Source organism: Neospora caninum, chromosome V (genome assembly GCF_000208865.1).
Source record: "Neospora caninum Liverpool complete genome, chromosome V".
NCBI lineage: Eukaryota > Apicomplexa > Conoidasida > Eucoccidiorida > Sarcocystidae > Neospora > Neospora caninum.
Window position 1 is genome coordinate 1,647,529 of NC_018391.1, and position 21,148 is coordinate 1,668,676.

At 52.3% G+C, this 21,148-nt stretch overlaps 5 protein-coding genes across 5 annotated transcripts; 3 read left to right on the forward strand and 2 right to left on the reverse strand.

Annotated features, from left to right (window-relative positions):
* Positions 1-957: 957 nt before the first annotated feature.
* NCLIV_014140 (putative AGC kinase) lies at positions 958-4,007 on the forward strand (the record flags this gene model as incomplete). Its single annotated transcript, XM_003881604.1, has 6 exons — positions 958-1,002; positions 1,024-1,239; positions 1,300-1,550; positions 1,982-2,168; positions 2,280-3,119; positions 3,267-4,007. 6 exons carry the CDS (start codon positions 958-960, stop codon positions 4,005-4,007), a joined length of 2,280 nt encoding a protein of 759 aa, XP_003881653.1.
* A 4,092-nt stretch (positions 4,008-8,099) lies between these two features.
* NCLIV_014150 (uncharacterized protein) lies at positions 8,100-8,492 on the forward strand (the record flags this gene model as incomplete). The annotated part of the gene is made up of 1 exon (XM_003881605.1): positions 8,100-8,492. One exon carries the CDS (start codon positions 8,100-8,102, stop codon positions 8,490-8,492), a length of 393 nt encoding a protein of 130 aa, XP_003881654.1.
* Positions 8,493-9,252: 760 nt separating this feature from the next.
* NCLIV_014160 (Tudor domain-containing protein, related) lies at positions 9,253-12,563 on the reverse strand (the record flags this gene model as incomplete). Its single annotated transcript, XM_003881606.1, has 7 exons — positions 9,253-9,432; positions 9,958-10,082; positions 10,308-10,510; positions 10,648-10,790; positions 11,386-11,633; positions 12,031-12,202; positions 12,528-12,563. 7 exons carry the CDS (start codon positions 12,561-12,563, stop codon positions 9,253-9,255), a joined length of 1,107 nt encoding a protein of 368 aa, XP_003881655.1.
* A 2,443-nt stretch (positions 12,564-15,006) lies between these two features.
* Positions 15,007-16,161, forward strand: NCLIV_014170 (conserved hypothetical protein; the record flags this gene model as incomplete). The annotated part of the gene is made up of 2 exons (XM_003881607.1): positions 15,007-15,111; positions 15,439-16,161. The coding sequence occupies 2 exons, from the start codon at positions 15,007-15,009 to the stop codon at positions 16,159-16,161; spliced, it is 828 nt and encodes a 275-aa protein (XP_003881656.1).
* A 2,452-nt stretch (positions 16,162-18,613) lies between these two features.
* On the reverse strand, positions 18,614-20,602 carry NCLIV_014180 (Elongation factor 1-alpha, related; the record flags this gene model as incomplete). The annotated part of the gene is made up of 2 exons (XM_003881608.1): positions 18,614-19,569; positions 20,212-20,602. 2 exons carry the CDS (start codon positions 20,600-20,602, stop codon positions 18,614-18,616), a joined length of 1,347 nt encoding a protein of 448 aa, XP_003881657.1.
* Positions 20,603-21,148: the final 546 nt, after the last annotated feature.

Consider the following 21,148-nt stretch of genomic DNA (forward strand, 5'->3'; position numbering starts at 1 on the left):
CTCACCACCGTCTACCAGCCTCGACCCGTCGGATCGTTTTGTCTGAGATGAAGCGTCTCCGTAGCTCATTCGCCAAAGCATTCAAAGGATTTTCCTAGACACCATCGTCCAATCATAGTCCAATTTTGTGTCTGTTGCGAATTTCAGAATGCCTGGACGAGGTTTGCGACTGGGGCAGGCCGCATGCATACGTGCGAAAAAACAAAAGGCAACCCAAGATGATACAGTGTTACAACGTTCTACCTGAACGAATTGCGGTATATTAGATAGTTTGGTATACAATAATGTATCGGGCGTGCTGGCCGGCAGGTGCTGCCGTTGCCTCTGGATTCCGACAGCCGCAAGAGCCCGATGCATTAGTCGAAGTGGGCGGCGTGGAGTGGAAAGGGTTTTTTCTTCGGTACACAGTCTGGCTTTGTGACACGCGCCCGATTTTCCACGGATCTTTTCGCTCTTGGTCTCGAATGGGGAAGCGTCTTGTCGTCGCGTCAGCATAATTGTGATGCAGCCTCACCTTCGTCATGCTCTTTGACCGGGAGAGTACCAGGCGGAAAGAGCCGCGCACGCTCCGCTCTCGGGTGCGAAGCCGTACGAGTTTCTGCTGGGACGGTGCGGCAGGGAGAGCCGGTAGTTGTGTGGAGAGTGAGTGACATGTCCTTTCTCGGTTGTTTATTGACCACTATACTGCATGCGGGTGAGATGCCTCCCTTCTGTGAACTTCGTCCCCTGCACGTACTCTAGTGTTTTCTGCGCCTTTTGTCAAAGCGCAACGTTGTTCTATGCTGCGCGGGTTGGATTGCCGTTGCCGACACCACACTTTCTCTTTCTGCAGCAGTACGCTTGCGGGAACGATGGTGGGGATGTCCTCGTCTCTTACTACTCGCCAGCCAGAATCGAGGGACGCAACCGAAAAGATTGGTTGATCGATCTGGAGGCAGCTTCTTTTCCTCTCCCTCTATGGGGAGTATCCTCCACGAACTAAACATTGAAGTCTTGATTTTGGTGAAAAAGCGCGATAAATAGTCTGCGTACAAACTTTCCAGGCGACAGCCCGGGAGAGGTAACCCCTTTTTGCATGGCTTTGCCCGCGGGGAGCACCGCCTGTACGACCCTTTTTCGAGGCCGATCTTTTCGCGTGGAATACGCTTTGTTTCATTCGTAAAAAGCGTGTACGGTCCCATGCTCTTGTCCTTGTGTTCTTTCTGTCCCTCCACGGTCGCCTCAAAAGTCACGGCTCCGGTGTGGTGAGCCCTAACGCATACGTTCGTGCCAGCGAGCGTTAAAACTGCCCTTCTGCAGCAGGATTGGCAGTTCCGTTTCAATTTCGCTTCTTCCCCGGTCTCCTTTCAAAAATCCTCATCTTCACGAAGGGTCACTCTGGGCTGCCAGCCTGGGCGACAGGCCGCGAAAGCGGTGTTCCGTAGAGAGAAATTGGAACAGCTGATTGTCGCTGTCACCGGTGGGCAACAGGCGAAGGGCGAGGGCAGGTGGTCATGTGGAAGAAAAGCCGTTTTTCTCGGAGCATGGGTGGTGTACGTTGTGGGCTGTTCGTATGGACGTGTTGATTTATGTAGCTGAGCACTCGCTTCCATGTACAGAGTCTGTGAGGTCGGGTGCTTTCGTCTGAGGTGATACAGATACCCAGTTGATTGGGAGACGGTATCCCTGCATAGTTTACATATTTTGGCAGAGGGAAGACTGACGGATTCGAGTCATCGGAAAGGTGGTAGCGCGTTACCAGGCGGTTGGGGAGCCAAATAGATCGAGTACCTCCCGTCTTTTGCCGCCAGAGAAGACACTTGTACCAAGTTGATCCGCCCTGATGGTTTTTGTACAGAACGGTGCTCGAGAGCGGGAGTTGCATCTGAGAGTTTCTTTCTTTAAATTAAAAAGGTTACAGGAACGGGGAAAGTCGCGCATGACGCGATTTTTTTAATCTGCACCCCTGTGCGGCGTCACACGTCCGGGTGCGGAAGGGAAGTGTGTGTGTGTTCAAAGGTTTCGTTTTACTTTCTGCTTCCGCCTTCCTCGTGATTGTCGAATGGGCATGGTACGTGAACGGGGATTGCCAACGTCTGTGTCCAACAGGAGCAGTTCAGTACCCCTTACTCCAGTCCGTCGCCGAGAAGGCCAAAGCCAGCAAGGATTCGGGAAGCTTGATCACACAGGTGCTTGCGGCGCAAGACTCGCTGCTGAGGCATTCCCTCTGGAAGTTAGAGGGATATACGCAAAAGAGAAGGCTTACTGAGACGTGTGAAGAAGTCCGGTCGTTATGCAAGGACTGTTGCATCGTCGTTTTCACGTCATCACGTCATAGTATGCCGCTGTGTACAATGTCGGTGACATCCGGGCAGTATCCGGTACAGCCACATCAACGGAGACCCCTGTTCGGCCGCGGTAACCTCTTCTTCTTCTTGAACAGCGGTTCTTCTGACGGTGCAGCAATTGGGACAGCAGGAGTTCCTCCTTCACAGGAGGCGTCGGGTTTTCAAATGCTGACGAAAAGGAGTCTCTTTGGTGTGTCTCATCCACCAACCCATTCGAGCCGAACCGTTGCTCAGATGGCGCCTCGCTCTCAAGCATACACCCCCCAACCGCAGCGGTCCAGTGGAGAGTGTCCAACTGCGGAGAAGGGGTCGTGCCCAAGCAGCACTGCTGTCCATCACGCAGCAGCTATGGGATCGGTCTCCGCTGTTGCTGGCCCCTTGGGGAGGATGTGGGGTAAGATCAGTAGCATGAGCACTATGGCTACCAGCCGCGGCGATAGTCTGCTGTCAACGAGCAGCCGGACATCAGTTGCAGTCGAGTGCAGCCCGCGAGCAACACAACCTCCTCCCAAAGTGGCTGACCGGGAGAGTCAAATTCTCTCTCAAGTTCGGTACGATTTACTTGCGAGAAATTTGTCGATAGACGACTTTTTGTTTCACGAGACCGTTGGCACCGGATCTTTTGGGCGAGTTTGTATAGTCGATTTACGCGGTGCGGCCGGATGGTACCCACCGATGGCGTTGAAGATTTTGAGCAAGCACAAGATCGTTAAGATGAAGCAAGTCGAGCACGTGAAGGACGAGAAGAGAATTCTATCTTCGATAGAACATCCCTTCATAGTTAACCTACTGGTAAGGACTGACATGCTTTCGAAAACTGCGTTGATTAACTTTCCGCTTAGGGTGTGTTTTGGTACACCGCTGTTGCTTTTCTGTCTCGACGATGACAGCGGATGTGGACATCTCTGTGAGACTGGTGTTTTTCTGATTGCTGCTCAGGCCGCGTTTCAGGATGAAAAACGATTGTTTATTCTGATGGAGTATGTGAACGGCGGAGAGCTATTCAGTCACTTGCGCCGACGCAACTGTATTCCGACTGATCAGGCCCGGTTGTATGCTGCTGAGATTACTCTGGCTTTTCAGTACCTACATCAGCGGCATATCGTGTATAGGGATCTCAAACCTGAGAACCTACTGATTGACTCCCAAGGTCACATCAAAATCACTGATTTCGGCTTTGCCAAAGTTGTGAAGGATCGCACCTGGACATTGTGTGGAACTCACGAATACCTCGCCCCGGAGTCTATCACACGTCGGGGTCATGGGCTACCTGTGGATTGGTGGGCCCTGGGGATCTTGCTATTTGAGATGCTTGCCGGGCATCCGCCATTCGTCGATGAGAATCCACTTGGGATCTATCGGAAGATCATCGCAGGTAAAATTGAGTTTCCTAGATCTTTCGATTACGCGGCCAAATCTCTTGTCAAACGGTTGCTCACGCATGATCCACTGAAGAGATACGGCTGCTTGAAAGATGGAGCGGAGGACGTGAAGAACCACAAGTTTTTCAAGGGGATTGACTGGGTAAAGTGCTACAACAAGAACATACGTGCCCCATACTTGCCGAATACTAGGGGGCCACAGGATAGTAGTATGTTCGACAAATATGCCGAATCAACTGAATCGTCCTCTCCACCAATAGGTGCGGCGGAACAGCAGGCCTTCTTTGACAATTTTTGAGCGCTGGGTGGCTGGCAGGTCCGAGCAGATGTGTTTATGTCCTCTAGATATGTAACAGCAATGTGATCCCGCTTGTGAAGACCCAATGGTTTGTGGAATGCGCATCTCTTTTGTCGCGTTCGGGCAATGACCTGCTCTTCTGCCTTTGACTATTTTTCAATTCGTTCTGTCATTTTCCCCGAGCAATAAAAGTAGGATTGTATTGTGGATGCGAGCGGGGACGGTGATCAATCGGTCACGATAATCGGGGAAGTTGAACAGTGGCGAGTGTGTTTGGTACCGGGTGTTTCAAGGCCTAGTGACTAGGAAAAACTGATGATGCCAGCGAATTCAAGACACCAGGCGCATCTGCGGAGATATCACTTAATTACCAATGCCTGTCAGCGTAGACAATATGCCTATGGGGGCAGTTTCTATTCTAGAAAGGAGCAACTGAATCGCACCAGCTTCCGATGCCGTGTTATAGCTGGTGGTACACATATGCGGCAGTAAGGCGACTTGAGGAGTTTGCAGTCCTGTTGCTGGCAGTACCGACGGCGGTGGCCTTCCGCTTATGAAGCGCTGACCGCAGAGAAGTGTTCTCTTGAGTGGTTACACCTGAACTGCCGTCAAGTCCATTGATGTTCGTATGGTGGCTTCGCGGGCGTCAACACACAGTTCAATAGTATATCAAAGCGAACCCAAGCTGAATAGCTTCCCTATTTACTAAGGAGCTCAGCATGCGTTCAAGTCTGCCAGAATTGGGAAGCGATTTACATCTCCTCGCCTTCATAACGCGCGTTCGTGTAGCTCGCTATTTGAAGGGGCACGTGACATCGTCGGCGGGGCGCGTAAACCCCGGTACAATTTTGATCTCCATGTCGGCTGTAAGGGCTGTATATTGTCGCCCCGGAGGTCGCCGGACAGATTCTTTTTTGCTAATGGTAACCGACCAAACTGCAACTTCCGAATATCCACACAATGAAAGTTGCAAGGGACAACAGCGATCATCTCACATTTTCGCCCGGTGCCGTTTCCGACTCCTCTGTGCTCCTATCCACTTCAGTCATTCGTATCCGTTCCGCAGCCTAGGTGATTGCCGGCTTAGGCCTGGTCTACTTCTACGTGGACCGTGAGAGGCGTGTCTTACTTGTCCGCAGGCCGGTTTCCCGGTTTCCTCGTTGCTTCCATCGAGGTGTGGCATCGGTCCAGAAGCCCCAACCTGACCGAGCTTAAAATTAGATTCTGTCTGGGTGCACATCTGCGTCCGTCTCGGGATCGTTTGATCCCATCGGGGAGAGGCGACTTTTTGCAATGACTTCAGAGCCGGTTGCCACTGTCTCTGCTCTAGGAATTTTCCCCGCTGAAGGAATACATCTGCGCTTTTCTAGGTTAATGGCCATTTGATTAGGAAGTCGCACTGGGAAGTTCGGAGAGTTCTCGGTCACCTTACCAAGCGAAAGCCCAGGTTCTTACGAGGCATACGGCCAGCAACTTTGCTCGACGTAAGCCTCGGTGCATCACGAGGAGGCTGTGCGTTGAAAACGTAAGCCAAACCATTGTCGGTTGCTAGGACAGAACTGAAGCGGATGCCATACCGCAAAATCCTTGGGTTCCTCCGTTTCCCCCTGATCGAATGCTTTCTTGGGTAAGGGGATGCTTGTAATACCACTGATAGTCTTGTTCGAGCCACAGTGTTGCTTCGGTTTTGTGAGAGATGTGGCCCGTCTCACATGAACATGCGAACGCTGGCCTTTTCCTTCCGAAACAACGTTCGGCACCTGCACAAGTACCTTGGAGAAGATCAATCAGAAGCGACCAGTGCAAGGCATATGCTGGACACGTACTGGTTGTAGTCTTCCCCGTAACTGAGCTTGTCTGACATTAAAACTATGAATGATCTCTCACGAGTGCTTGTGTGCCACATTATATCACTCTCTCAGGCCCAGGTTCAACTGCCAAACGGCATATTCGACCTGGTGTTCCTTCTCCAAAGCATTTTCCTCAACTCGTGAGGCTTCAAGAGAGGTGTCCCTTCTTCTCTGCTCGATCTCAGCTATTTCATGTACCAGTGTAGCCAGTTCTGCATATCTTGGGCTACTTCTCAGACGAAAATCAACGAAAAAATCCACACCTACTTGATTGGAATAATGAAACCCGTTCTTGCATCACCTTTTCTGTCCAGGCTCCCCGGAGTCTTTTTTCGACCTGTTCGAGAAGACACTCTAACTCGAACATAATTTTCAGGCTGCGCCATCTGCCCCCAGCCCCCCGCAATGCCTTCTCCAGGTCAAGCGGCGATGACGCAGAAACCACACCATTCTGGAGATGAACCGTTTCCGTCATAACGCGTACACCTTTTCAGTGAATCGCCAGCAAGTTTCGTTGCAAAACTTTCGTTCACTGACTCCGTTTTCTATCTATGCTATCTCTCGTACCACGGGTTATGGTACACAGCCGGCGCCTACGGGTGCAAGCGACGGTGTCTGGACAGCGGAAGCGGTGGATTTACGACCTGCAGGGCATAATGTGTGCCCTGCTTCCCATAGTTGGCGTTTTGGTCCCCGCGCGTCTTGCTTGTGTCCCGTTTCCTCCTGTGGCCGGCCGCGCCCACCTCTGGAGTGTCAAGACGAATCTGGTCGAGGACCGCCGAAGCTAAGAAAGAATGCAACGACTCACCTTCCAACAGTTTACCAAAACTTCCCGGATATTATTACCATGTGGGGTTCAAGCATACAGGATGGGAAAGACTCATAGTACGCTTCCCTGGCCCGTTAGTGAATCTGCGACGCACCGCTGTTTTGCACTGCAGGGGGACCGTATAGGACGGATTGGCACCTGCCCCGCAGAGTCCTCCCTCTTTCGCTTCAGACTCCTGCAGCATTCCCTTAACCCGATTTGCATATGCCCTGCTGCGCAACGTACCGAAAACACAGTCGTGAGGTTGCAGGTTTCCACTAAATCTCACTTGTCGTTAGCGGTATTTTCTGAGCAAACGATAGCGGACACCCTCTCAACCTCACGACATCGCGCCCAATACATCTAAGATACAAAAACTGCTTCCTATAGGCTTAGATGGGGCTGCGGCACCCGATATCGACCACACGAACACCTTCCAGTCCAGCCCGTCCTCCCCACTTCCACCCTACCCTCCCATTTCTTCACTGCTTTTCTGAACGCTGCAAGGGGAAGTACTCTTCAATGTGACTGACCGCAGATTTTTCGCCTGATATCCTTAAGGATTCCCTTGGATACTCTCTATCTCTGGTGAACATTGGCGATGAACGGCACACACGTATTCACTCCTGCGGAGTCTTCTATAAAAGCATCGCATAATTGGTGGTTACTGCGCTCATCTGTACATTTTCATGTACAAATCTGGATCTCGGAATAAAAACCAGTTGAAATTGGCAGTCTGGTGGGATAACGTGTTCGGTAGTTCTATTCACTCTCTCCCACAAAGTCTCCTGAGGCGCCCAATATATGTTACATAGACAAGGCCTAGGCTTGCTTCGCTTTCCACCCCGTGGTGAAGCTTCTACCTTCGGTGATGGCCAGTTTCCACGCTGTGAAGAAGAGAAGATGGAATTACGTGAATGTGGCATACTTCCGTCTCTCGGTGCCATAAGCCCAACGTAACAGGTGAACGCGACAAACTACTGGCATTCAGGGGATAGGACTCGATTCCCTGCTGGGTAGACGAGTACGACTGAGGAGGACCGGGCAGCTACCATCCCTTCGTTTGCGCAAGAAAGCTGCGGAGGCTGATGCTCAGTAGATTTTCCGCACGCTTTCGGCCACGGGTGTTCCTACGACACATGAGAGTGCCTCGGTGGTCAGGTCCCGCGGCGCGAAGCGGCTGCTGCAGTGCGGGCAGCGATGGCAACGAGACACGCTCCGACAAGGTCCTGTGAAAAGCGGTGTGAACTACCCGCATCGCTTGGCTGATACAGAGACGCACTGACGGTGAAAGAGACGTTGGCCGAATCGGATCCTACTGCCAGACAATTTTCTTTCAATTTTTGGGTTGCAGCGGATGTGATCAAGGTAGCGTTGTGCAACATTGTATGGAAATTGGACGTTTTTATCACCAACTGTTTTTTACACATCAAAATGGCGTCTGTCAAACGCTTCCTTGTGGCGGTAGTTGTCGTGAACGCGCTGTCTTCCGTTGTTGTGAACCTTGCCGGGTATGTACATGGTGTAGATAATGGGGGGGAGGGGGGGGATGTGGCGGGTCAGGGGGTGGGCACACAACAGCTCAGTCCGACTCCGCCCCCGAGAGCGAATCGTTCGTTCGGAGGGTATTTCCAACAAGGCGTAAATACGATGAGACGCACACAAGCCGTGGTGTCGGAAAATCCCAAGAAGTCTGCAGCGCTTATCATTGCCTTTCTTGTTTCTGTGTCGGTTGTGCTGCGGCTGCTCGGAAGAAAAAAGAAGGTACCGAGCAGCCAACCTCTCGAGAAGAAGGCGGCGACAGAAGAAGCAGGAGAGGAAGAGTAGGATACGGGAATACTCTGCAGTTTCATGTTCTCACCGTGGGCATTGTGGGGCTGTGGCGAAGCCTGTGTTAAACTGGATGCGTGGACGTTCACGCGTATCGCTGGTACCCCCTGGGGATGACGGCAGTCGCCGTTTTCCCGAGTCACGCCGCGTATTGAAAACACTTCTCGTGTCAGTGTCAACGTCTTCTTCCGATAGATATCGAGAGAAGGTCTGTGGTGATCATTGCGGTGCATGGAAATGTGCAAGCAGAGGACTTGGGAGGGGCAGGGAGCTTTTTCGCTGCGCACGTACTCAGCAGTGCTCAGTGTGTGTGATGACGTGACCCGGTCTTACACAGCGTTGCTAAACCGCAGTTGAGACGCTTGCCATGGCCTGAGCCTTACGTACAGGAAAAGGCAGAAGGGCTCCACCACTCCCCTTACAAAAGCATGCGGGGGGACATACCGAACTACTGTTTTCAGCAGCAGAATTTAGGAAGAGAGGCTTGACTTTCCAGACTAGGAAATTGTTTGCCAGTGAGTGACGTTTTTTGCAATCACGTCCAAGAAGCGCCCGATTCGCGCAAGCAATCAGTTGCGAGGGAGCTGTATAGACCGTTTACTTGCAGAAAGTCACCCGGCTGACGGGCGAGAGTCTTGCACGAGCGAAAGATACAGAAGTATAGAGACACCACTACCAACGTTTGAGATGTGTCAGGAACCTTTTTCGCAGAGTGCAACACGCCTTTCTTCTGTGAAGTTGTGTGTCCCCCTTCGCCTCAGTCATCAGTAATCAGCTCTTCGTCGACATCGTGTTTACGGCGCGGCACAAAGGAGTTCACTGTAGTTCGCTGCGAACTCAGGACACTGATACTGACAGTAGTCTTCACTTCGTGGCCGGAAAACATTGACTCATGACCCCGCCCTGACATGTACCCCACCATTCGCTTGTTAATGGCCTGCACAGAGACACGCACGGAGAAAACTTGAGAATGGACACTCGCCACGGACGGCATGCTATCACGCTGCCCCACTTTTGTACGCCTGACCCACACACATGTGTAGAAGGAATTTGGGCTTTTTACGGCCGAATACGGAACACAAAACGCGGTAACTAACGCGTGCTTCGGTGGCAAAACCCCTTTTTGCTCACATCAGAGGAGGAATTCCCCGTGACGGCCATTTCTGGTTGAGGACCGTGCGTATACACGAATCTTTCGACTATGTAGCACAAAACTGGCGGCAGTATTACCCTCTTTTCTAAAGCGCTAGCTAGACTGTGGCATCACTGACGTGTTTTGCCTCTTGAGACGCTGAAGCATTGCTTTCTATGTTCTGTGAGCAAACATTAGAAAGAGGTGCTGCTGCGTACACAGATATTTATCCGGCGGACAGCGACTTGACGTGCACCCGACTGGTCCTGCACACCCTCCGGTTGTGCAAGTGCAAGACCGAAATTCGAGGTTACTCCACTGACGACTTACGCGCTTGTTGAATTTCTGCCAAGATTTCGCACGGTCGTCTGCGTCTTTCTCAGCCATTTCCAACTGCTGTTGGGCTTTGATTGCCTTCACGCGTCGCTTCTTCGAGTTCTTCTGTGCTTCTGTGTCTGATGTGAGGAAAGTAACAGACCGATAAAGACAGGCGCCCAAACTGAACATACACATGGATACTGTATTACCGTGTTTCCCCATGGCAAACACGTTGCAGAGCCTGTATGCATACACCGTACACATGAAGATAAGCGTATGTGCACGCCTCTCGAAGGGTACCTACACAGATAAATGCAGTTTTTTCTTAGAAACCCAAGGCAAAATCGTGTCAGCTTGATTACCTGTCGGCTTGATCGCAAGGTACTGAGGGATTTTGTATCCACCCGGAGTGACGATTTCTTTCACTCGTCTCTTCGGCGCGTCGTTCTTCGGCTTCTTCAACCGCACCTGGTCAAACTTCACCTCCTCCGAGTTGCCATATTCGGTGTAGGTGACTTTGTATCCTCCCGCAGTGTGTTCGTCAACTACGCAGTCGTACCACTTCCTGCACTCCCAAAAAAACACACGACATACCCTCTACACACACGAATGTGTGTGGAGATGCGCGGCACGCGTCCCAGCGAATCGAGACAGACACGCAGCTGTTTCCCTTGAGAGACTTCTCGCCTGTAGACGTCTCACCCGTCTTCCGAGTAAATGGCTTGGGCGGCTGCACCTGGAGGGACAGCCGACGGCGGGACTGGAGCAAGAAGCTGAACCTGGTGGACGGGGTACTCCTGCTGGTTTTTCCACCCAATGAACTCCACGAGGACTCGCTCGCCTTGCTGCGAAAACATGCCAGATCACCGAATTAGGTGTGAAGACTGGGCTTTCCAGAGCCTATTCATGCGTCTGCAGAGCTCTCTACACACCTGCCGTCCTCCGCTCCCCTCTCTTCCACTCTCAGAATCTGCGCACGCCACGCACCGAGACCGACGCTCCTACCCTCTTCATGATACGCATAAACACATGTATGTATATACCCGCAAGAACAAAGAAAAAGAGGCAAATACATTTAAAACTCAAGTAGCTGCGCGAGACAGAAGCACATTCCGTCCCCCCTCAACACAGAAAAACGGACAGACAAGAAAGCCACAGAACCACACGGACGTCAAGAGAGAGCAACACGGCGATGCACTTCGGAGTAAAACCTTCCTCAAATCTCCCAGTTTTTGTGCAAGGCACAGAAAACAACAGGGAGAAACCAGGAGACACCAGACAGGGAACGCGACGAGAGGGAGACAGAGGGGAAAGAGAGCAAAGGTTTGTCGATATGCACATACAAATTTACTGGTATACATACGCATGCAGCGTTTGAGGAGAAAAGTGCTATGTTGCTGACGATCCTTTTGTCTGGGAACGGAAGTTCACGTTTCCTACTTTGCTTTTCTTCAGATCCAGAATCTCGGCGTAGAATTTTTTGCCCTCGTATTCGGCGAGACACGTGCGCCCCACAACGGAAGATCCGCTTGCCATATGCGTCAACCTCGCCCCTCCTTCAGAGGCTTCCGCACTGCCTTCTCTTTCTCCACCTGCATCTGCCTGCACTTTCTCTCTCTCCGATCTCTCCTCGATTGCTTTCTCATTTTCTTGCGAAACTTCTCTCGGGGCGTCGCTCGACTGAACGTCTGCGCATCCACCGAACGAGAAACGCGACGACAGGGAAAAAGAGACAAACACATGTGAAACACATTGACTGCATACCTATACAAATGCGTAGACAAATACGCACAGAAATATCTATCGATATATATATATATATATATATGGGCAGGTAGGCATCTAACGATACACCCTGTATGTGCCTGGAGACTTCACGCTGCACAAGTGCGTGGAGATATATAAAAGCCCAGTAGGTAAACTGGAAAAAAGATTCATTCTTTCGGCGAATAATGCTGGAAACCGGCAGATCGAGAAAAAAACGAAAAGTCGCGAAGTATCTCTGGAAACAGCGCTGGAGTTAAAAAAACCGATGCACGAGCTTTCATTCCAATTAATTTAAGTTTTGTCACTCCGTCGCTTTACCCGATTTCTCAGCCTCTGTTTGCGCTTGTGTTTGAAAAGAAATCAAGTCTCTGGTGAGGGAAATGACTTCTTCCAAGTCGCTCTTGAGTTTCAGCAGGTCGGACTCTTCAGGCTGCAACTTGAGGGCTTCATTCACTTGTTCCAGCTGCTCCTGATACTGTTGGAGCTTCGCCTGCACAAGAATTTGAGCATCGCAGGAGACTCGAGCAACAAGTCGTTCCTCCAATTTACTGATACGTATGTAAAAAGACATTGTGGGTGAACCTTAGTTGACACACCTACGTCCTCGCCAATATATATATATATATATATATATATATATATATATATAGGCCCGTACAGATGGCTGTAGTTTCAGCAAGCTAAGCAGCAGAAAACCACTTCATGTACATGCGCAAATGCACTTCTACGTCTGTGCATCTGCATACACACGGTTGTTTCCGCATCTCTGTGCTGGAACGACAGGCGTATTTGTGCACAAGAGCTTGGAGACTCACCTGAAGGTCTTCGATCGAATCCTCGAGTTCCGCCATCGTCGCAGATCAGCCTGTCTCTTCCAACAATCCTGAGAACGTTTTTCTTCCTGTGTTCCTGAGACGACTTCGTCCTATAGACGCTTGTCTCCCTCGAGAGAACCGCGTTTAGACAGCCAGAACAGCCCGAGTACAGATAGCTACACAGTAGGGAGACCGGAAAACACAACCATCTTTCTGTGGACAACACACAGAACCTTGGCCTCTCGTTCTTTGCGAACGCGCACTTTCTGTCCACTCGGTGTCTCACGCAGACTCCCTGAGGACAAGGTGTATCCGCGCAACTCTTTCTTTGATGTGAGAGGAGCCCAAAAGAGGCGGACCTCGGCCCCGGGAGAACGGGACGCACCAGCACACACCGTGTCTCTATTGAAGAAAAGCCACGCTTTGGGGAGGCACTTCTTTCAAAGACGTCAGAAACGCGGCAACTGCTTCTGGGCGGCTCAAAACCCACGCAAACTGAGAATGCTGGAAACACGTATGTCTGTAAGGCTTGGCCATGCCTTTCTACACATACGCTTCCCTCCGTTTGCCGGTGTTTCTTCCCAGAGCTTCTCTGGAAGAAGAGGAAGAGAAGCCGATGTGTGTCGGCGCTGCGTGTGCGCCGCCTGCCTGCTGAGCTTTACCGCGACGAACCGCCGAGAGGGCGGCGACGCGAGTTCTGTTGGAATCCACCGTACGGCCGGGAGCTCCTGGAGAACACGTGCCGATTGACGGCTCCGCTTTCGCGACAAACGCGAGAATGTGGAGAAAAAAGACGGGGGGATCCCCCGTGTTACGCATGTGCCTCTATGTATGTACACTGGATCCGAAGACCCACGCTCCACCGGCACGCAGAGGCACAGGTTTTGTGTGGAAAACCTGCGCGTGTAAAGCCTCCGCGGAGGAAATTCGCAGAAGCGCAAGCAAGTACACAAGCAAACGACAACTGTGTGGACCCACAAAGAAGCGTTCTGATGCTTCGACTGGAGTTCAGCCCTCTAAACCAAGACAGGGGCGACCGAGACACAGCCCGTCAGCCGAGGGAGGAGCAGGGAAACGGCTACAGAAGTTTGGAAAAGGCCAAATCCCTAGGTACCGGTGGGCCCTTGCACGGCGTGGAAGCATTAACGAAGAAAAGGGGCGACGGATCGAGAGGTGTTCTCCTATTTTTGCGACAAATCTTGAGGGGGGCCAAGAGAAGCCGCCGCGGGCAATCGTGGAACCCGCATGCAGACATAAAGGAAAAAACCGGAAACCGACAAGAGAAGACGTAGGAATTCGAAACGGGAGAATAAGCTGGACAGGCGCGAATTCCCAGAATTTTACAAAGGATAGCGTGAGTTTTGCATCCACTTCTTCCGCAGGCCTCGCCAGAAAAAACGCGCGACTATCACTCGCACCGTTTCTTGACAGGATGAACCTTCTGCTGCGAAAAGCGCAGAGAGGGCTGACAGCGCGCCTGGGAGAAGCGTCCTTCCTGAAAGAAGGAGCCTCCCAAAATCGGCAGAGACTTACTTGTGGACCCACAGAGAGGCACAAGACACCAGGAATGAGCAGAGCCGAATATTCAAGCACGAAGAAAAGGACACGGAAGAACTCATTTCTCAGAACTGCCCACTGCTGGAATGGGAGCCTCCCGGCACGCGGCCAAGCACACTGCCACAGGAGGGTCAAACATAGACAGCTGACTTCTTCGTTTTTCCTTTCTTTTCGTAAAAAAACGGGTGTCTATTCCCTACTCTGCTGTAGGTTGTCTTGGCATGTCGTTCAAGACAGAGGACATAAACTGGAGGCAGTACCATCTTTTTCTTCGTTCGAGCGCCCCTGTTTTTAGGCACTACCGTGTGGCGCTGCCGTGCACAAGCAAGAATGAAGAGATTTGGCGAAAGCAGTGTTGCCCAGTGGCTGATGTTCCTTGGTGTCGCATCTTTCCCACGCGTCAAACGCGAAACCAAAGAGGCTCGTTAGAGAGACAGGCTGCTCCCGTCGTTCTTTCGTTCAATCGGCAGCGGCGCCTTTTGCACATCTGTTCCGCATGCGCCGCATGAAGTACGGGTCCCCCGGTAGTCAGCCACCGTTTTTCGGGGATTTCCCGTTTTGTAAACACACACCTGTGAGCCTTTTGTTTTAAAGACAGGCGTAACCCAGCGAGACGCTCGCAAGTGCCCTCACTACATGCTCCTCTCTACGTCCCAACCACTCATTTTTTGACGCCACCTCGCGGCGAAAAGACCGATTCTTTGTCCTGGCTCTTCTAGATTTCTTTAGGCGTTCAAGTGCCCGCCTCCTTTTCGGCTCGCCACAGCGCACGAGTGTTTTTTCAGCGCGTTTCTGCGTGCTTACCGCTCCTCTGCAAAGGCAGAGATGCGCAGAACGCGAGTGTGCTACCTGTCGCCTGACTCGCCTACAGGCTGGATGGTTTGCGGTAACAGAGAGGCTCTGTTATGCACAATGCGATAAGATGAGTAACCGATTCTCGCCACAAGATCCTCGCCACGTCGAGGCGTACTTGGAGTATAGGACTATTGTTGGAGACACAGACAACGGCACCTTGCTGAGCCGTCAAGTGAGACGAAAACACGCAGGAAAATGTGCATGGCCACGCATCATAACGTGGTAGTTGCGACACGGAACTAAAGTTAAACGCCAGTGCTTTCAAACCTGAGTGACCTTGCGGAGCCACGCGAGATGTCTCCACTCAGCCGTAGTCCGTAACCTCTCACAGTTCACACCCAATGCAAACCCGCACGTCGCCCGCCTGTGATTTGTGTGCATGCATGCATATGCGTACGAAGATTTAGGTCTGCGTGGATCTGAGTGTGGATGCAAAACCCCACATGTTTCGGATGCAGTCTTGATGTTGATCGACCGGACGGGTTTTGTCTTTCCTCAGGAGTACGACGCGGTGCGTGAGCGCGCAGCGGCTGCGAGTCGGAACCCTCTACGCGTGTTTTGGAGAAACAACGTCAGCGGCGTGGACTGCCGAAACGTGGGTCCGTCGTCTTTGTGTTTGTGTGGACATCGGCTGCGCGACCACGATTGGATGGCGACTGAGACCAAAGCGGTGAAGTGTCGTATGCAGGCATGCAAATGCCGGCTCTTTGAATTCATTCCGGTACACGGCTCTCAAGACGTCAAATGCAGATGCAAGCATTCGTACGCAGACCACGACGTTTTGTCGCGAAAATGCACTCGCTGTGCACCTCGACAGGCGCCGCCTTTCCATCGCACTCAAAGGCTCAGCAAACCCAAACAGGCTGCCTCGGCTCTGTGTACTGGATTCATGCCGTCCTACACATGTTCGTGTGGATCTGCGTTCGCTGCACACGAAACTGTTTTTGAAACAACGAGCGAAAGACGGGAACAAGGCGCACCAGCTGTGGCAGGAGCGACAGGCACGGACGGAGACAGCTTGGCGTTCATGGGCGGGCTCTCAGGTAAGGCCCAAAAACGCGGGCTGCAAGAGACATGGAGAAGCCGGAGTGCACTGGATGTGCTTTTCTCTGACCAGCTGCGGAGCTGTCTAGAAGCAAACCTCACTTCAGCGCCACGCATCGGGCTGTCAAGGCCTGTACCTGCACTGCCTTTGTACCCATTGACCTACCCCTCGACGTAGGGAAATCCATCATTCTTGCCCTCTCATCATCTACCCTCCGAGTTCTGTAGTAGTCTATATGTACATGTGTATGTGTCTAAATTGATCTAAATCTGCATCTGTCTCTCTCCACTCGTCGATTTATCTGTGAACATGCACCTTTCGTCCTTCATACCTCGCCATAGCTGCCTGTCTCTACCGACTTGTCCGGCAATGCAGGAGTCTCTGTCCTTGTCGACTTCCCCAATTGCTTCTGGTGTGTGTGGTTTTGTTCGTGCCTCTGTGTCTCCCCTGCATGTTTCATTCCCTGCTTATTTGCGTGTACATGGTAACATGCACAGCTTTACCCTCCTTTTGTTTTACAAAAAATCTCTCTCATGGCACTGTTTTAGCAGGACCACGACACCGAACGGTCCTGTGTTCGCCTTTTAAACGCATTTCAGCTTTTTACGCCATTCTCTTTCCCCCGCGTCTCTGTGTCCAGATTCGGGGAATGTGGAACTTTCTGTGCGGGTCCTCATCGTCTCGAGCAGTTCTGTTTCGCGTGTTCTTCGCACTCCGCGGTGTGCTTCTTGATCGCTCTTACTAGTTCGCGTGGGTCGACCTCGCTTTTCAGCTGCTCTTCCAGTTCTTTGTTTTTTCCAGACAAAGCATCTCTCTTGGAAGGCGTGAACGACCTGTTCCTGCCGTGCGAAGACACAAACGCAGGAGATACAGAGACTCACACGTGTCCTCGAATATTCTGTTATTCCTGCTTTGTTCGTCCATTCTAGCCAGTCATATATCTAAATGCATGTGCGATGTTGTTTTTCCCGTTTCTTGCTCTTTTCTGTGCATGTATGCGCAGATTTCACGAGTTTGCTGGACGGCGTGAACAGAATGTCCCTCTCCTGTGCAGACCCACTACGGCGGTTATGGGACAGCCACGCAGGAGCGACCCAGGCAGCGGCAGGCACGAATGCCTCTCTGAGTTGTGAAAAGCGTGGAGCCAGAGAGTCAAACGTTCATTTACGCACAGAGGGCTCAAACGAGAACGACGACGTTCTTTACCTTCTCTTCAGGCCTTGCTTGTTCAAGACACCCGCGGCGGGGACTCGAGCCTGAGGCTGACTTCAGAAAAATGGACAACGAAACTCACATTTGACGCTGCTGCTTGCTTCGCACTTCAAAGGGACAAACATGTATGTATATGCGAGTACACAGCTTAGAATACTGCATCTGTCTATGTACATATACATGCATCTGCATGCATGTTAACATACACTCACATACGAATACGCATTTGGGGATGGGTATAGGTTTTTTTAATAATGCTCATTTTGTTTTCCCGGCCTGCGCGATAAAGGAAAACGCGGAGATTCGGAGGCAGAGGAACACACCGAGTTACGGACCACATGTGCTTTCCGTTCTTCCAACAGCTTGCCGAGGTATTTTGGGATGTTTCTGCCCTGCGCTTTTTCTGACGCGTACACATAGTGTGGCGATTCTCCGCTGCAAACTTTATCCACATCCCTCTCTGTGGGACGATTTGTTTTTAAGGGAAGGCAGCGCTACTCTAGAGACTGCTGGCGTATATAGGCGGCCCCGAGAAGGTACTCTTCCGTCTCTTGGCGAGACGTGTTCCGTTGGAGTACGGCTGGCTGTCTCGAACAGAGTTCGTCCTGTTACTGGGCACTCTGTTGTCTCCAATGCAAGGCGTATTCCAGATGCTTTGATCGACTTTGTGGGAATCCGTTCACTGTTGACCCCGCAAAGGTGTCGGCGTTGCATCACATTCTGACGACGATGTTGGGGATCCAGTACCTGTTTTGAGTCAGTACACGTCCGGAACCGTGCAAACGAGCAGCTAGACTGCATGATTCTCAGAACAGCTGTGGAGACTATCGACTATCGTTCAAGCGCCTCAGCCAAACCAAGAGCTACTGCCGAGGGCTACTCCCCATCTACGGGATAGAGCACATCCCGTCGAACGGCGACCTTTGGGATCTTGCGCCACTAAAAGTTGACCCACGAAATATAAATCGCGTAGATCCTTTTTTGCACGTGCTTGTGTTCCGTGTGAAAGAAAACACGGTGTTCGTGTCCCCGTTCGCAAAGATGTGCCCGATACCTGGGACTTCGTTCTCGTTTCTCGCCGGATCGGTTCCGTGCTTTTATTCCCAGTTTCCTTCGGTCCGTTCTGCTTTAGAGAATACTGTCAAAAGCACGACCTCGGCAAACCGGCACCACACTGGCAAACAGCTGTACACATGGATCTACACCGTACATGAACAGTGTACGCCGTACGCCGATCTCTCGAGGCGAGGCGGAGACCACGATTCCTCTCACATACTCTACGCAAAGAGAACTACCGGCGTGGAGCACGGGCAGCCTCGGACACACAAAGAACAATACTCCTTTTCTCACACCATCTCTCGCCCCCATCTACCCACATACATCTCCCCCCATTTCCCCCGCACATGCGACACACTGCTTATTTCTTGGAAGCCTTCACTGCGGACTTGGTGACCTTGCTGCCAGCACCGGGCTCCTTCTTCTCGACGGACTTGATGACGCCGACGGCGACGGTCTGCTTCATGTCACGAACAGCGAAACGGCCAAGAGGAGGGTAGTCAGTGAAGGCCTCGACGACCATGGGCTTGGAGGGCTCCATGTTGACCATGGCGGCATCACCGGACTTGATGCACTTCGGGGACTCTTCGAGGGTCTTCCCGGAACGCTTGTCCATCTTGGTCTTGATCTCAGCGAACTTGCAGGCAATGTGGGCAGTGTGGCAATCGATAACGGGGGAGTAACCGTTCTTGATCTCACCAGGGTGGTTCAGCACAATGACCTGAGCCAAGAAGGTGGCGCATCCCTTCGCGGGATCGTTCTTCGAGTCGGAGGCGACGTATCCTCTCTTCAGTTCCTTGACGGAGACGTTCTTCACGTTGAAGCCAACGTTGTCACCGGGCACGGCCTGCTCCAGAACTTCGTGGTGCATTTCAACGGATTTGCACTCAGTGGTCAGACCGACCGGAGCGAAGGTGAGGACCATACCAGCCTTCAGAATACCGGTCTCGACTCTGCCGACAGGCACGGTACCGATACCGCCAATCTTGTAGACGTCCTGGAGGGGCAAACGGAGAGGCTTGTCGCTCGGGCGCTTCGGGGCCTCCATCATGTCCAGAGCCTCGACAAGAGTCTTGCCCTTGTACCACGACATGTTGGTCGACTTCTCCACCATGTTGTCACCAACGAAACCAGAGATGGCGACGAAGGGGACCTTCTCCGGGTTGTAGCCGACCTTCTTCAGGTACATGGCAACTTCCTTCTGGATTTCGTTGAAGCGGTCCTCAGAGTAGTTGCAAGAGTCCATCTTGTTGATGCCAACAATCATTTGCTTCACACCGAGGGTGAAGGCGAGCAGAGCGTGCTCACGAGTTTGACCTGCGCACCAACGACGGAGACAGGGAGGGGCAACCGTGAAACAGTCCCGCGCGACCGCCAGCGAAGAAAAACACCATGGGAGCAAGCAGGTTTGCCACACACAGAAACGCTCTACTCTGTCTCGGACTCTTCACAGAGACAACTCTCCTGCGAGGAAACAGACCCCGAGCACGCTGGAAACCCAGCCTCCTGGACTCCCTTTTGCTCGGCGTGTGCGCGAGACTCCTTCAAACAAGTGCACATGTGTATGTGAATGTCTAAAATACACGCACGCAAACGCTTTTACATCTGCCAGGGCTCAAACCCCCCCACCCTCCCTCCAAGACACTCTGCCTACTGAGACCAGGAAGACCACTGAAGACGACTGCGCAACGGCCGAGGGACTCGACGGAGCGCCTGTCCGCGCGTCGCTCTGCTGCCACACTTTTCCCCCATCCCCGCAGGCGTATGTAGCGTAAAACCTAAAAGAGTCGCAAATGCATACAGTTCACGAGCTACTATGCCATCCGCGCCTTCTGTCGTATACCCCACAAGCAAATTTGCCGCGCCGACGCGAGACTGTGCAACGCCCACAACCGCAAAACGGCCGGACCTGGTGTACGTACACCGCAGCACACACGAGTGACTTGTTTTCGGCCCTACCTTCCTTGGAGAAGGCACCCTCGAAACCGCCAGCCTCAGCGGGGACGACGAGGAGCGCAACATCGGCCTGGGACGTTCCGGTAATCATGTTCTTGATGAAATCTCTGTGTCCCGGGGCGTCAATGACCGTGTAGTGGTACTTCGGGGTTTCGAATTGCCACAGGGCGATATCGATGGTGATACCACGTTCACGCTCGGCCTTCAGTTTGTCCAGGACCCAGGCGTACTTGAAGGAACCCTTTCCCATTTCGGAAGATTCCTTCTCGAACTTTTCGATGGTACGCTTGTCAATACCTCCCAGCTTGTAGATCAAGTGTCCGGTCGTTGTCGACTTGCCACTGTCGACGTGGCCGATGACGACCAAGTTGATGTGGGTCTTTTCCTTTCCCATTTTGATGCGGGGGAAAACAGAGGGACAAAGAGTCTCGCGACACGCAGAAGACAACAGCAACCGCGAAAAAACGCGACGTTTGGACTGCTGGTGGGGAAGAAAGATACGACGTGGATAATTCTCTGCCTGAGAAAAAGACGGCGGGGAGAAAAATTCCTGAGAAGAGCTTCCGCTGCGCAGCGAGTGGCTATTCGGGAGAGAGGAACAAAAGGTACAACGCCCCACGAGCACAAAAGTGCAGACCGATCCTCCTCGCGTTTCCTCGCCGGTGTCCCCCTGCTGGCGGCGCGACTGACTCCAGAGAAGACGAGCGAGGTGCCGTGTGAGGTGAGGGGTTGGGGAAACACACGCGCCTTCTCACGGGAGACGGTGCCCAGAGATCGCCGAGAGACACCAAAAACCGTACTCGTTGCAAGGCTCGGGTCCGCGTTTCCTCGACTGTTTTCAAGTGTTCCTGCGTGCTTGGATCCCAGAGGGCTCTTTGAACGCGCCAACCCACGATTTTCGGAAAAAACCCCCACAGAATGCCCCACTTCCGGCATTTTC